Source organism: Rattus norvegicus, chromosome 5 (assembly GCF_036323735.1).
Source record: "Rattus norvegicus strain BN/NHsdMcwi chromosome 5, GRCr8, whole genome shotgun sequence".
In the NCBI taxonomy this organism is placed as follows: domain Eukaryota; kingdom Metazoa; phylum Chordata; class Mammalia; order Rodentia; family Muridae; genus Rattus; species Rattus norvegicus.
In genome coordinates, this window is record NC_086023.1 from 128655467 (window position 1) to 128671994 (window position 16528).

Sequence of the window (16528 nt, forward strand, 5' to 3'; positions counted from 1 at the left end):
CTTACTGCTAGAAGATTCATGATGGTATGCCCAGTTTCTCCGAACAATGGCTTCCGAAATCTGACACTGAACAGTGGACAGGGGTAAACTATAGAAATGAGAAATTATCAGATTAAACTCTGAAGCTTGAATTTCTAGGAAAAGAGACACCATTGTTATACACGTTTTAAATATAATTGTAATGGCTCATTATGACCTTTCAAATGTTGGGCTCAAAAAGTGTTAGTATTACAGATAGCTCCTGAGCCAGTCAGTCTCCCGATAACCAGACGTCTTCTGATGCAATTCTAAGATGACTCACCAGGCTCTAGGAAGCAGCCTGATCCAGAAAAACAAATTTCTCCCTAATCCCCTTGTACTCAGAAAGTCAAGCCCCTCCTTAGAAAGGCCAGACACCTAGTGACACTCCTAGCTGGCTCGCTGACCAAGTTTTCCTGTCTGAAATGACAGTACAAGACAAAGAAGCATGTTGCTTTCTCTGTGGGCAATCCTGTTTCCTTTTGCTGTTCATTTGTCTTTAGAGTTCCATCTTCACCTAAGAAGTGTTTTTAACCAACTCCTTCATCCTCGATCAAGATCAGGATCACCAGGGCTAGAGAGATGGCTCAACAGTTTTCTGACTCCTCTTCCAAAGGGCTACGGTTAAATTCCCAGCACCCACATGTCGGTTCACAACTGTTTGTAACTCCAAGATCAGACATCCTCACACAGACACACATGCAGGCCAAAACACCAATGCAGATATACACAAACAAAACATTAAAAAAAAAAAGTATCAAGATTGCATTGGAGCTCCCAAAGAATTTAAAGATAAGTATGGGTTTGTAACACAATATGCCACTTTAATCCTAAATTTTTTCCTTAACTAGATTCCTAAGATTCTATAATCATATCTTAGCTGTTCTGAATTTCCAGGATTCAAAATGCCTCATACGCTTTAACTAAATGGTTTTCGTTTGTTTGTTTTTTGCTTTTTGAAGACAGGTTTCTCTGGTTGGATGCCCTGACACTCTGTAGAGAAGGCTGGCCTTGATCTCACAAAGATCCACCTGCTTCTACCTCCGGAGGACTGGGATTAAAACCAGGTGACTTGTCCCGTCCCATCCACCCTCCCCCAAGCTTGTTTTGGGGTTTGGTTTCTTTTTGTTTTGTTTTGTTTTTTTTGAGACTGTGTTTCACTATGTAGCTCTGGGTGGCCTAGAATGAGCTATATTGACCAGACTGGCCTTGAACTCACAGAGACTCCTACCTCTGCCATCTCTGTACTGGGATTAAACATGTAAATTACCACGTCCAGCCCTTGATTGAATTATTTTTCTTTTTTAAGAATTTATTTATTTATTTATTATGTATACATCATACAGCTTTCTGCCTGCATGTATGCCTGCAGGCCAGAAGAGGGCACCAGACCTAATTATAGATGGTTGTGAGCCACCATGTGGTTGCTGGGAACTGAACTCAGGACCTCTGGAAGAGCAGACAGTGCTCTTAACCTCTGAGCCATCTCTCCAGCCCTGAAATTATTTTTTCTTTTAATTTGTTTAGATGTATTTATCTTATTTTTCTGTGTGTAAGTGCTTTGCCTGCATGTATGTGAGTGTACCACATGTGGACGTGGTAGCCCCATAGATCAGATGATGGCATTGAATCCCCTGGAACTGGAGTTGTGAGTAGTTGTAAGTCATTGTGTGGATGCTGGGAACTGAACCAGGTCTTCTATAAGACAAGAAGTTCTCTTAAATGGTGTGCCATCTCTCCAGGACCCCTTGATTAAATTCTTTTTTTTTATTATTTTTTTATTTTTTTAAATAGTTCATTTATTTATTATATATGAGTACATGTAGCTGTCTTCAGACACACCAGAAGAGGGCATCAGATCTCATTGCAGATGGTTGTGAGCCACCATGTGGTTGCTGGGATTTGAACTCTGGACCTTGGGAAGAGCAGTCAGTGCTCTTAACCACTGAGCCATTTCTCAAGCCCCGATTAAATTCTTAATCAATGAACAACATAAAAATAAAAATATAGGTGTAGTAGCTAATCGTAGTTGTCACCTTTATACACTTGGGAAGAGAGACCCTCAACTGGAGAACTGTCTCCATGAGACTGGTCTGTGCACATATGTGTAGTGGCATTTTCTTGACTGCAAATTGATATAGGAGGGCCCAGGCCACTGAGGGCAGTGCCATCCCTAGACAGGTGAGCCTGGGAACAAGCTATGAAGTAGTAGTCTCTCTCCTATGCGCTCTGTCTCAGCGCCTATCTCCAGATTCTGCCTTGAGCGCCTGTCCTGGATTCCTTAACGACAAATCGCACCCTGTAAGCTGGGGTCTTCTCTGCACGCTGCTTTTGGCTGTGGTATTTATCAGTGACAAACATTACGCTAGTACAAGAGGTGACTTGTTGAGAACATATCACTATTTTTTGGTTTATATATTAATGCTTCATTTATTGTTTTACTTTTTGCCTTTAACAATGTAATGGAACATGAGGCAAGAATTTAGATCACCAGTTTATAAAACAAAACAAAACCCTGACAATTTGAGAAGCTAATGACCAGAAAATTTAAATTACTTTCCTAAAATGGTGGAGCTTCAAGGGTTCTTATTCTTAGACATAGCACTTTAAGTAAGTGAAGATATAAAACTTAAAGTAAAGCTTACATTTATGGGTTGGGGATTTAGCTCAGTGGTAGAACGCTTGCCTAGCAAGCGCAAGGCCCTGGGTTCGGTCCTCAGCTCCAAAAAAACAAAAAAACAAAAAAAAAAAAACAAAAAAAACAAAAAAAAAGCTTACATTTATCTTTATTGTCTTAAAAACGCATAGACACACACACACACACACACACACACAGGAAGGCAGGCAGACACACACACACACACAGTCATATACACACCCAGACACAGGCAGGCAGGGAGACACACACACACACACACACACACACACACACAGGCAGGCAGGCAGACACACACACACACAGACATATACACACTCAGACACAGGCAGGCAGGCAGGCAGACAGACAGACAGACAGACACACACACACACACACACACACACACACACACACATACACACACACACACACAAATGCACAGGTACAATCATGGGCAGAATAGACCTGTCAGACAGCTTATCAAATTGAGAGTCATTACAATACCACTAGTTTCCATTATCAGATGGAGTCAAGCAAAACAAATTTTTATTTTTATAAATGTTTCTAATCAAGTAATAACAAGTATGTGCAAAGATATACTATAAAAATGATACCTTTTTAAATTAATTGTTTAAATATGATATTTTTATCAGTGAACCATGAAAGAATAAATCTGCAAAGAAAGAAATACAATGAACATTCTATTTGGTATTCTCAGTCTTCTCATTATAGCCACGTACATTCAGGCATATTTAGTATACCTATTTTTAAAAGGTTATTTCTTATTAAACTGTATCACCAGAGGGGAATCAGAATACTTCATGTTTTATTTAATTACATGCGCTGGCTGTGTGCCTTAACGACATCTGTACTTACGTCGATACTCAGCTCCAAGTCTTAACATGAGTCGAATAGGAAACACTTTGGCCCAAGGGGTCTCCCATTTCTGGATGAGAATCCCAAACAGATAAGGAGGTGTTGGAAGCAGCAGGTCTTGCAGTGACTGGTGGGTAGAGGTCATGTACAGGAACCCGCCGTGCTCTTTACTGCCCAGGAAGCTCTGACTGAAGAAAGAATGTCCCAGGCTGCCCACAACACTCCCTAAAACAAAAGGTCCATTATCTTCTACCAAGAACCAATAGCATTTTAAATTATTATTCTTACCCAAACTGAGCATGCTACAACAAACACAATTCACAATCTTCCCCTGTGAAAAAGCCATATTTGCAAAAATTTCATTTTCTGTGTGTGTGTATTTGCATATGTGTGCACACGTGTGTGTCAACCTTTGATGACATTCCTCAAAGGCCATCTTCCTTGTGTTTTTGAGACAAGCTCTTTCACTGTGGCTAATTGGTCTAAGGTGGCCAGTAATCCCCCAGAAGTCCACCTCTCTCTGTCTCAACGTCTCACTTGGAAGCTCAGTACACTCTGCTGCCCGGACAGCTTCCTTGCAGTGAGGTACTGGTCTGATTGGAGGCCTCCTGCTTCTGCTACGCCATCAATACTGGATCTTCACCCAGACTCCTCTCAGATCTCCTGTTGTTGCCCTGTGTCATGGAGACCCTGCAGCTTTAGATCTGCAGGACCAGCCCCTTCACACACTCCAGAAGTTCATCGATGGCATAGATGTTGGGGTGGGCCAGCTCTCCCTGCTTAGCCCAGGCTAGGCACAGGGCCAGTTCTCCTAACTGCAGCACCAGTAAGGGGGGTATAATGACTCACTTACGATTATGCTTCCTTCTACTAGACTCCAATGTTATGACCCTTAGTAACACCAAGTAACACTCTTGCCCCAAGGTTGACGGATTCTCTTATAATTTTGAGTCTATCCTTTGTAAGAGAATCACAGAGAGTAATAAATATGTAATTTTCCCAACTATTGAAATTTCTAACTTGCCTATAATACAAAGTCCAAAGACCAGGGATATAAGTCAATGGTAGAGTATTTGCCTAACACAAATAAGGATCTGTGTTCAATTCCCAGCATTGTAAGAAAATATAAAAGTTCAATGTTATGTTTCCAAAACTAACAGGATTGTTTTATATGAGTTCAAATTTTTATCATCTACAATGGTACAAAGTTATAAAACAGTCCTACCAGCCAGTGCATCCCGGTAAAGTTGTACAAAATGATTAAAGATGTCCTTGGGCAAACATTTCTCATCTGGTAGACACTGTAGCAAAATGACTATCTCAGACTGACCCACAGCATGCATTCCTTTGGTAGTAAAACACCAGCACTTCCTGTTCACATCTAAAGGGGAAATAAAAATATATTATTCTTAATAATTGACCATAAAAGGATGCAAAGAAATCTGTTACAATACAGCAAAAAAGACAAAAGAAAAGAAAAAGAAAAAAGAAAGAGAGAAAAAGAAAGATCATGTCAGTTCATATGATTCAACTTTAATTTAAAATGGTCACTACATGAACAAGAATCACTGTAGAAAACAAAACATGGCAATGCTTTGTTTGCTTTTTCCTCAATGCTTAGGAAAATAACTGGAAGGAAGTTAAAAGAAATAAAAAAATGAAAATATATTTAAGACTTAAATAGACAACAAAGATAGAGTCTTCCATATTACTATTTAAAAACAAACCACTTTTCCTGGGAGTTGAGAAGACAGCTCAGTGAGGAAAGCACTTGCTGTATGAGCTTGAGGACTGGAGTTCAGATCCCAGCACTCACATAAGAAGCCGGCCTTACGCAATGGCACCTGCCAGTCACCTTAGTACAGGATGGCCCCAGGACACTGGTGAGCCAAGCCTGTGTAGATGACTAGTAAGCTCCAGGTCTTGGTCTGTCTCTGTTTCTCCCCCCCCCACCTCAAAAAATAAAGGTGGACAGCAATACAATACACAAACAGACCTTCCGCTGGCCTCCGCCTTCATAGGCACATGTGTGGCTATGTTCACCTACATGCACATCTCACCCATACACAAAACTCACTTTACCATTATTTATGTAAGACTAGGAACAAAAAGAATAAAACTCGGTATTTTAGCTTTGAGTTCAGGTTCTGGCCAAAAGAAAATACATTCTTATGTACTAGCTAGCTTAATTACAATCCTTTCTGAGAGAAAGAAAATACTAGATAATCAGAAGGCAACTTGATTTGGTTGTACACTATACAAAGTATAGCTTGTCAAGACTACTTTTACTTTTTCACTTTAGGTTAGAAAGGGTTAAAAAAATCCACAAGAAAAAGATATTTTTTTTTGTACATACAGCAATATCAGTCCATCCTCGACACATTATTGTTTGCAATCTAACAACAGGATTTCCAAAGAAATCAAATAAGAGAATGAATAAGACCACTATGTGTTTCAAAACTAATAAAAGATCCTTTTCTTTTTGAATGGAAATCACTACTTTGGGTACCTAATTAGGAAGTACCTAGTCCTATTCATGCACACATATACACATGTCCATGTGCCACAGAGATGGTGGGTTTCTTCAATTGCTTTCCCCCTTATTTCCTGAGACAGGTTCTCTCAGTGAACATAAAGCTTGACAATTTGGGTGGAGTGGACGGTCAGAAATCCTCAAATTCCCATATCTGCTTCTTCAATGTTGGGATTGCAGACACATGCTGGTTCACCTGGTCTCTTCTTCCTCCTCCTCTTTGTTTTGTCTGTTTGTTGGTTGGTTGAGTTTTGTTTTTGTTTTTGTTTTTTTTACTGTGGGTGCCGGGATCAAACCCAGGTTTTCCTGCTTGCATGGCAAACACTTTACCAACTAAGACAGTTGCCAGCCCTTCAATTAGCCCACTATTTTAAGGTGCTTCAGAACTATAGGCTAGTTAATTTCTCTCTTTTTTGTTCCACAATCATTTAATGAGTAACTTCTATGGCAAAATGCTGTACTAGGTAAAAGCAGTGGATGACTTCTGTCCTCACATGGAGAGGTTAGCTAATTTCTAATTGTAACTTATAAACTGGATGTAGTACACTGAAATATCACATAAGCAAACAATACATGATATGAGCTGGGGTGGAACGTGGATAACAGTAACAATAGGCCAAATATATAAAGGTGCAGTTAATTAATGACTGAGGCTGAGACCTCCACTTCATCAATGGAGGATGTCTAGAGAAGCAGTGCAGAGCTGTTTCTGGTTTCTAAGGTCAAGTGGAAACTGGGGGACATTCCCTGCAAGCTGCCTCTTACTTTCTAATACATACCAGAAAGAATCAAGATTTAATTCACTGTCTTCTTTCTTACACTGATGCCCATGCTTCCAGCACCAAGAATTTGTTTCTTCTGATAAGTTAGTTTCGCAGTTTGAGTATATATTATGTAGTTTACATTTTTTACCACATAATATTCTGCACATAAGATGATTAAAGCTTCTGGATCTTAAGATCTACTAAGAACTACTGTTTGCTGCCCTGGATAACTTACTCACAATTATTCTAGTCATTAGTTGTGACTTAACATCCCCATATCACTGCAAAACTTATTTGACTTCCCTCCAGGGAGAATTCACCAGTCTCATCTCTGTGACCAAAGGTAAGAGGTTCAGTTAGCATCACCACTGTCTATTTTATAAGAACCAACTCTCTCAGAACTGCTTCCAGTAGGATGTGATTATATATTAAAATATTTTTGTGTGAAGATTATAAAGGCTCTAAAAAGTATGTGTTGAAATTATTTTTAATTAAAAAATTCTAACTTACAATTTACAATTTTAACCATTGACAATAAATTTGCATTTAAAACAAACACAAGTGGGTCAGGGCCACCATCCTCCAGTTGCTGCATGACTGAAATCTGTGATGGTTTCTCTTCCACAGCATAATCTGAAAGAGAGAAAAACATTGTAATGGATTGACTAAAGGGACAAACTGAGTAAGAAATCTGGTGTAGAATGTGATGACTAGTTACAGGAAAGGGTTGCACAGGTCAGGGTTTGTCCCACACTCCCTGCATGGTAATAGTGCTTCTTTTGCCACGGTTAGAATGAAAATAAGGCTGTCCTATATAAACCTCCCCACAAAACGGTTTGTTTCACATCTGCTCTACATCTTTATTTAACAAAAAGATTCAACTATTTTAACAGAAATGTCACAGAACAAATGCTTTAAGACCAACCTTTAAAATAATCAAAAATATATTACAAGGTGATTATATATTAAGACTTCCTATGGAAAGGATGTCAAGAAATTGGAACAGAGGGAGCCTGATTTTTAATTCTATGCTTTTATACTGTTTAATATTTTTGACCCTTAAGAAGCATTAGACTTTTTTTTAACTCACTAAAAAATATAATTTACTGTTTTCTTGAAATAATTTCTCTAAATCTGAGAACTTACATACAGATCACTGAAATCATTAGTAAGCCACACCTGAGACAGTGAACACAGACAAGACTCCTCCCCTAGTCCTGCAAGCACATACTGTACTACTTGACCACTTCATTCTTAATGGTGTTCATTTCAGTATAAAGTCAAAATCATGACCAATAATCAGAGACTCTAACTTAAAAATAAAGAAAAGAAATTAAAAATTGAAATTTCAGTGCTGTTCTCATAAAGTATATCATAAAGGGATAGCCAAGAGGAAAAAAATGATACCATTTTTCACTGATTAAAAGAAATAAAAATTGGGCTGGAGAGATGGCTCAGCGGTTAAGAGCACTGACTGCTCTTCCAGAGGTCCTGAGTTCAAATCCCAGCAACCACATGGTGGCCCACAACCATCTGTAATGGGATCTGATGCCCTCTTCTGGTGTGTCTAAAGACAGCTACAGTGTATTCATATAAATAAAATAAATCTTAAAAAAAAAAGAAATAAAAATTGATTTTTTGACCTTTCTATCAATCAAAATATGTTTGAAAGAAAAATATGAAGTGACTTAATTTTTTAAAATAAGTTAACCTAGTAAAATAAAAAATGCAAAATTCAAGTGAAGAGATTATAATATCAAAACAGAGCCTAGCAATATGACTTTCTTTTAATAATAAACTATATAATTCTTTATTAAACTATGACTTATTAAAATAGCTGGGTGTGGTGGCACACGTCCATGGGAGGGTAAACCATGCCAGGAAGCTTGCTAAGGTAGAGTGGGTCTGAGATCTGGAGACGCAGTGGGCACACTCCTGAGATGGCAGGATAGGAACACACGTCACACTCCTCACATAGGGAAACATGACCTGTGGTCATGTCGGCCCAGAACAGAGTTTTCTATGCCGATTAGGTATAACACATAACTTTCATGGGATGAGCCCAAGGAAGAAGCAGCGTTTAGAAACATGAATCAAGACCTAATGACTTCATGGTCAAAGTGAAAGCATCAGACTTAGTTTATCCACAACAAATGAGAAAAGTGTTTATACACACAAAGAATAACAGAATAGAGAAAAAAAGCAAAGTGTTACTTTGCAGGCATTCTAGGAAAAGACAGAGATAACTGAAAGGCTAAACAGCTTCAAAAAGACTGGCATACACGACTCTTCCAGAGAAAAGAGAAAAGTAATAATTAATGCCAACTGAATTGTTGCTAATAGGGTATATAATCTGATCTAATGCCCACAATGACATTTAAATAGGTATAGGTACCTTGTTTTTAAAAATAGACCAGAGTTTACTTAGAAATAGTTCAACAAGGATGTGTTTTGCCATCTATAAAGTTCATTGCTCCACAGCAAAGAGAAAAACATACAAGTATAAAATATAATCTATAAATGACACGTAAGGTGTTAGGAGTGAAATGAACCTGAAAGAGGGTTATAAGGAATTGTGCATGTTTAGATAAGTTATCCTGGAGGGATGGCTCGGAGTCCAGGTGCACTTGCTGCTCTTGCAGAAGACCTGGGTTCAGTTCTCAGCACCTACATGCAACTCACGACTGTCATAACTCCACTTCAGGAGACCCTCTTTTGGGTCTCGGTGGCTACCAGGCATGCAGGTGGTACACATAGATTCATGCAGGCAAAATACTCAACCACATAAAGTAAGCAATTTATACTGGGAATCCATTAGATATTTCTATAATTTGTGGTAGTGTCTATGTTCTAAAGGTAACTGGCAACAGTATAAAAGATAAAAGACAGGAAGTATGAGGCTACAGAGATCAGGGAAAGACTAAGACGAAGGAAAATGAAACTAATATTACTAATGAGTCTCTGGAAATGGGCTGACTGGATGCTGATGTGCATGTATCAGAGGCCACTGCTCAGCACTCTTTGCTTGTGTCATGTCTTTGCTCCTTTACCACGACTCCCTACAATGTGTTTTTATTAAGAAGGTTGCTGTGTAATGTAGGATGATGTCATACAGCTTGAAGGCAGGTACAAGATAGAATGAGGCCTGTCATTGGACGAGAAGGAAGGATGGGCGGGAGAAAAGTTTGAGGGAAGAGGAGGAGACTGGAATGGAAGGAGACTGGAGGAGAAGCCACCAAGAAAACATGGAGTTGGATGTTAAGATTCCACTCTACACCTTTACAGGTTGTTATGAATGTTCCTAAGGGATGGATGTGTACAGGGCTTTGTATGTTTCGGTGAGCAATTATATCGTATCAATTGGACCAGAGGTGGTTGTGTTGTGTGTTCATTCATGTGGCGATTTAAGTTTAAGAGAGTGTGTGGCGGCTGCGATACTGAGCCGCCATGGAGCTGGGATGTGTATGTGTGGCACAATGGCAGCCTGTCTTGGGAACTGGATAGGTAGAGAGATTGTTGCCAGGCTCAGAGAGGCCATCGTCACTGTGATATGGGATGGATCAAAGCAGGTGAGAGGCTTTGCTGACTGAGATGAAAATATCTACCAGATATCTTGGGGCACTGTGGTGCCAGACCTAGAGCAGGCTAAAAGAAAGAGTTTTTTTGTTTTGTTTTGTTTTTTTTTTATGTATAATTTTACAGCAACAGTATAAGCACAAATTTGGGCTATTTTAATAAATTTTTAGCTCAATAAGGAATTATAATGGTTGATTTTACTAATAAAGGAACTGGGTTCTTTTTCAATAAAGCTTGTGTCTGTTAAATTCAGTTGTTTATACCATCTTCTACACGTTTGTATATCTATTTAATGAAAACATTACAAGCCTGTGCTACCACACCCAGCTAAAAGATACTTTTAACAACAAAAGTGCTGCTTAAGTCCTCTTGATGTATCTTCCTGAAGGTGTTATCATACTTCAAAATGAAAGGTAAATTAGCATCCTGAGTGCACCAGGCTGAACTCTAGAATCACAAGGAACTCTTGAGAGCTTGGTAATTTTGAAATACCTTTCTAGAGACTAAAAATGACATTATACCAAAAACCATAAATAGCTACACTAGAATAGCCATGGCCATGCTTTCCTGGCACTGGGGAAGCTGTATTTGTTGTCAGACAGAAGAATGACTATCACTCATCAACCTTTCCTTAAACAGAAGGCAATGTGTGGCCGGAATTAACTATTCTGTCCAAACACTGACATCCACATACCTCCTTTCACACCCGTGGAGATGAGGATGGGAGGAAGGCCATCTTCAGGAATAAGGTTCATTGCACTTCCAACAGGACTTCCAACCTGAGTAATGCTCCCAGAGAACAGAGAAACGTCAGCCTAGGACAAGCAAATCATCAAGGTGAACACTGGAGTGTGTATGCAAGACGCTAGTAAAATGTAAGTAACTACTTGGGTAAACACTGGGAATTTATTTTTATTTTTTTAATTAAAGACAAGGTCTCAATATGTAGCCTTGGCTGTCCTGAAACTCACTATGTAAACCAGGCTGGCCTCAAATTCATAAAGATCATCTGTCTCTGCCTCCCAAGTGCTCAGATTAAAGGTATGGCCCAGCAAATCAGGTGCTCCTTGAATTCCTGAGATAGGATCTCTAGCCCAGGCTGTCCTCAAACTCACTACACAGCTAAGGATGACTTTAACTCCTGATTCTCCTACCTTGATTACAGGCATTCAATGCCATGCTCAGTTTATATGGTGGTGGGAATTGAACCCAGGGCTTTATGTATGCAAGGCAAATACTTCACCAACTGAGCTACAGCCCCAGCCTCAGTAAAGTTAATCTTAACAACATGTAATTACAATCACTTCAAAGTCAACAAATAATATGGAGATAAATATTTGAACAAGTATTTCTAAATGTATATTTAAACAGTAACAATTTCTGGAAACTTTAGAAGTACAAACTTTATCCAATAATGTGACCTACGATCTTTGGATGATCATAATGCAGGTTCACAAACTGCTTTATTCTGGGAAGGCACTGATAATGGTATGAGGACAGGTATTGTGAGAAACCTGTGTCTTAGTATGCAGCCTGGACGTCCTGAAACACTTTGTGTTGACCAGGCTGGTCTCAGACTCTGCCTCCCAAGTGGTAGAATTAAAGATATGTATCACTATGCCCAACTTAGTACTCCTTCCAATTTGCCATGGATCGAAAACTGTTCTAAAAGGTTTCATAAAAATGTATTCAAACTTCTATCCTTTAATTAAGAAGTAAAAAGCCAGGACTGGTGGCACAGGAGTGTAATCTCAGTGTAATACTCAGAAAGCTGAGGCAAGAAGGTGGAATGTTCAAGGTCTGGCCCAGATAAGAATGAGATCAACACTAGCTTGTAACTTACTATGCTCCCATTCCAGAGGAAGAATTTCAAAAGGGATGGAGATATAGATATATACATATATGTATATATCTCCATAGTAGAACTTTTTAAATCTACCATTTACAAGGTTCTGGATCCAACCTTCTAAACCTCAACAAGGACAAATAAATAAATAAAAAGGAGCTGGTATTTTCGGTGTTTGTGAATATTAGATCTTGATTTAAAAAAAAAAAAAAGTCTTGAGTGCTCTCTATTGCAGGCCAGAAGAGGGCACCAGATCTCATTACAGGTGGTTGTCAACCACCATGTGGTTGGTGGGAATTGAACTCAGGACCTCTGGAAGAGGAGTCAGTGTCCTTAATCACTGAGCCGTCTCTGCAGTCCTGAATATATAGGTTTAAGGAAAGAAAATCCCATTAGTTTCAAAACTGTAACTGACTTTTACAGATATGAAAGTGAAAACCTACTATTAGCTAGTATCATAAGGTAAACTGAGCCTTCCATCCAGGAGAAAAAGACTTACTTATCAACTTAATTTAAACGTTGGCATCATTTTTAAATCTTAAATGGAAACAACAACTGGAGGTACTGGAAGAAAAACAAACCCAATGTCCCTTAGCTATGTTCAGGCCACTCTACCCTTGCCTCCACAGTACTTCCTAGGTCACCATAGAACCTGGGAACATAATTTGAAAACCAGTATCTAGGGACCTTGATATCTTTTAAGCCTGGCCTCTGCCTATAGCTCCAGCCTGATCCTCCCTGACAATCTTTCCCTTGAAAAGAACTTTCAAATATAGAACAAACAAGAGCAGCGAATTCTGCCATATTTCCTTTACTTAGACACAGACACAAATGAAGTTACTCTTATTAAATTAGGCCCAAGTACAGAAGGTTTCACACAGAAGTTATTCAACTTAACCAAGGACAGAGGACAGACAGTACCATGCTAAGTAAGGCAGTAGTCACTAGTAGCTGCCCTCCAATTTTCTTACCTCTGCCGGTAGAGGACTGGTGGCTACAGGCTTGACTGGGTCATGTGACACAGCCAGAGTTCCTGCAGAGGAAGTTCCATTCATTGTTAATTTGGCTGCATCAGCAACTTCTCCATTGGGTAAAATCCCATCAGCAAACCAAACTCTCCTCTGCTCTCTGGGCTGAGGCACTTGAGGGACCAGGAAAATAAAACAGGCATCAATGTGACATTGATAGTGTTTCTAATGGCAAAGAAGAGGTCACCAATTCCAGAGGTTCCAAGAGGTCCCTATTTATTAGCATCTTACAACTATATATGGTGGCTGAATGACAGCAGGTGTAACTAACAAAACTCTTCTTAAATATTCTTTACTTCTATTGGCAAATGCTTAAAATGTTTTGCTTTAAAAAATAGAGTAATTCTTAGACACCTCTATGATTATGTTACATAGTCTGTTCTGCATTGCTGACAGGAACCATGGAAAGTGTTTTAGATGCCAAGAAAATGGATTTATACCATGTGTGGGGATCTAGCAAAATAAACCCCCAGTTCCTAGAAATATGAGGTCCACAGAAATTAAATATTTGAAAAGAGGTTTTGGTACTTCTAAAAGGCAAAGATGCCCTGAAGAATATTGAAGAAACACTGCAAAGAAGACTTGGCACAGACATCCAAGAACTGAGTCACAAACTGACCAGATACTTTGGCTAAAAGTAACTGAAGGGGAAAGAGAACTGATCAGGTGCCAGTGTGCACTTTAGTGAAGGGACAGGGGAAAGCTGGAAATAGCATTTGATGAAACAATGCCCTTAAATCCAGTTTGGAAACCAGTCTGAGCAGTCAAAACAAAGAGACTAGGGAAGAACAACAAAAATAACAAATGAAGCAAAGAGAATAGGGTTTTAAGAAAGCCTGAACTCACAAATACAAGGATTATATTCTAAGGGATGATCTGAAAGAGGGGAGATGGGGAAGAATGAGAGTTTCAGTAGAGATCTGATCTTCCAAAGGGAAGGAGCACCTTAACAAGGAAAGGAGTATTACTAGGTGAACAGACACAAAATTAACGAAGATAGATTGATATATAAGGGAAACATCTTGACAAGGTAATTTTAAGGAAATATATAATTGCTATTTTTATAATTCATATTCATCTAAATTTATAGTATGCCTTTCATCTGACAATGTCATAACCATAAAGAAGTGACAATCCCCAAAAGTTGAGATTACAACCTATCATAATGACATAATCAGAATTAAAGTCCTGGATTTAAAGGTCTTATATGAGGTAATATTTTATATTTTTATAATGGACAAATTAATCGTGAAAAGAGAACATGGCAATGTCTACTTCTGAAAGCACTACCAAGTCATCAGGAAGAAGGCTTGTTTTTATCAATCACTTGGCAAACTCCTACCAAGAACAGGTAAGTTAAGTATGAATCTAGGACTTTACAGGATGGCTTCAAAGTCTTTAACTCTTCTCAGTTATAAGCATGAAATTAGTTCCTTCTTAAGTTGAGGGAAATGGACATATATTCAGAGGTCCCTCCAAAATATCAGGCAGTACAGTACTGTTTTACTTGCCCACATGTAATCTCGACATAGCTCTCAGCTTGGTCTTCTACTTCAATAGCCACCCACAGAGGCTTATCTGTCGAGTTTTAAAGAGTGGTGCTGTAAAGCCATATCAGCACCTTTCAGAGGAACATGGTGAAGAAAAGAAGAGAACAGCACATGATCCCCTACCTTCTGTTCCAGGGTGCTTTAAAACTCCCACAGGTACCATCACAGTGGGAGGTGGAGAGCTCAGGGCTCCTGAGGCCTGAGCTTGCTGCAAGGGAGGGATAGTAGAACAGTATTCAGCAGGATTGTTAGGGTTAGGGCTCTGGCTTGAGGCACTCATCATGTTCTCCCAGGCTTGAGCTAAAGCAAATACAGACACAATCAAGTGAATGGATTGCAAAATATGGACATCAAGACCTCGACAATACTGGATAATAATGTAGCTCCTCATTAACATTCACAGTATCTCTCTTGCCCAGCTCGTAAAAGGTATCCAGGATTAGATGGTTTTAATCCAATTAGGGAGACCACTTGGCTGAGCAGATTATCTGATGAAAAATAACAGCTCCAGGACTGTTGATACAGACTGTTGTTAGGTTGGTTGGTTTGTTAAGGGAGACCTTGTACTTCTTAAGAGGGAGGAAAATAACATCAGATCTGCAACTAAGTTGCATAAGGATCTACAACTGAGATAACCTTTATATTGTCTATAAAAAATCAAAATCAGGGACTAAACACTAAATCCAGTGTATGACTGCTTTAGTCTCACTTTCAGATGTTCAGGTTCCTTTTAGCTGAGATAAAATCTCATTTGAAAAATTCAGAAGCTTAAAGCTCAGAAGTATGTGTTTCGGTATTTCTATGGTTTATGCTTTAATGCAGAAGACACCTGTATAAAAGTACCCAGCAGTAAACCACTGCATGGTCTTGATATGTCGCAAAAACATAGGATCTATTTGAATATGAAAATGTGCCACTATCGTATAAGTGTGATCAACCAGTATGATCATAAACACATTAAGAGTCTATATACCTATAATCTTATTAACTAAACACTGACATATCAACATTGTCTTTAAAAGTACACAGGATGGATGGAGTTACAGAAACCAAAGACATCAAAGTTTTATTTCTGAGGTACAGGTAGTATATGGCCAGGAACAGGAAACACCCAGTTTTTGAGCACCTTAAAAACAAATCAGAACACCCCCATTCAACATCAAAGAATGATCCAAAAGATTTTGAATACTTATTTTGAATACGTATTTCCTCTAAGGCTAGTAACAAAAGCTATGTTCATTTGAAAGCTCTGGCAGGAAGAGGGAAGGAAGAGAATAGGAGAAAGGGAAAAGAGGGAACACTGAAAAGCATCAAATTAAACATTCAGAAAGAGACCAGGCTAAGCCATGCAGGAAGAAAGACAATGGCAAAACCAGAAGTAATTACCTTAGGATCCCCTGTTAAGGGCCTCCTTGGCTTAACAAAATGTAAGTGATTCCATACAAATCCTCTGCCATTTCCTTCATCTTTAGCTATGCCAAGTTTAAAAACATTGCTATCAAGTTGGAAGACCTCATCAAATAAAAAAAAGGTATTAGGTATTGTGGTTAAGCTGTACACTCCTGTCTGTGGATCTGTATCCACAGAGGAAAGCAGTGGACTAAAAACATCGACTGAGCAACTCAGTGAAGTAACCACCATTCAAACAGCGATCCTTAAGAGTAAAGAGAATGACTCACGTTTCATCAAAATTTTAAGA

General features: G+C 38.9%; 1 protein-coding gene across 7 annotated transcripts in view; it reads right to left on the bottom strand.

The window, feature by feature from the left end:
- Zfyve9 (zinc finger FYVE-type containing 9) overlaps positions 1 to 16528 on the bottom strand; it is a 159016-nt gene that overhangs the window by 56088 nt on the left and 86400 nt on the right. For 6 of the 7 annotated variants that reach the window (NM_001107952.1, XM_063287713.1, XM_063287714.1 and 3 more), the window contains 7 exon segments: positions 6 to 88; positions 3533 to 3757; positions 4758 to 4913; positions 7340 to 7462; positions 11100 to 11220; positions 13223 to 13392; positions 14953 to 15129. In NM_001107952.1, the coding sequence (NP_001101422.1) occupies positions 6 to 88; positions 3533 to 3757; positions 4758 to 4913; positions 7340 to 7462; positions 11100 to 11220; positions 13223 to 13392; positions 14953 to 15129 (1055 nt within the window). 7 annotated transcript variants of the gene reach the window in all.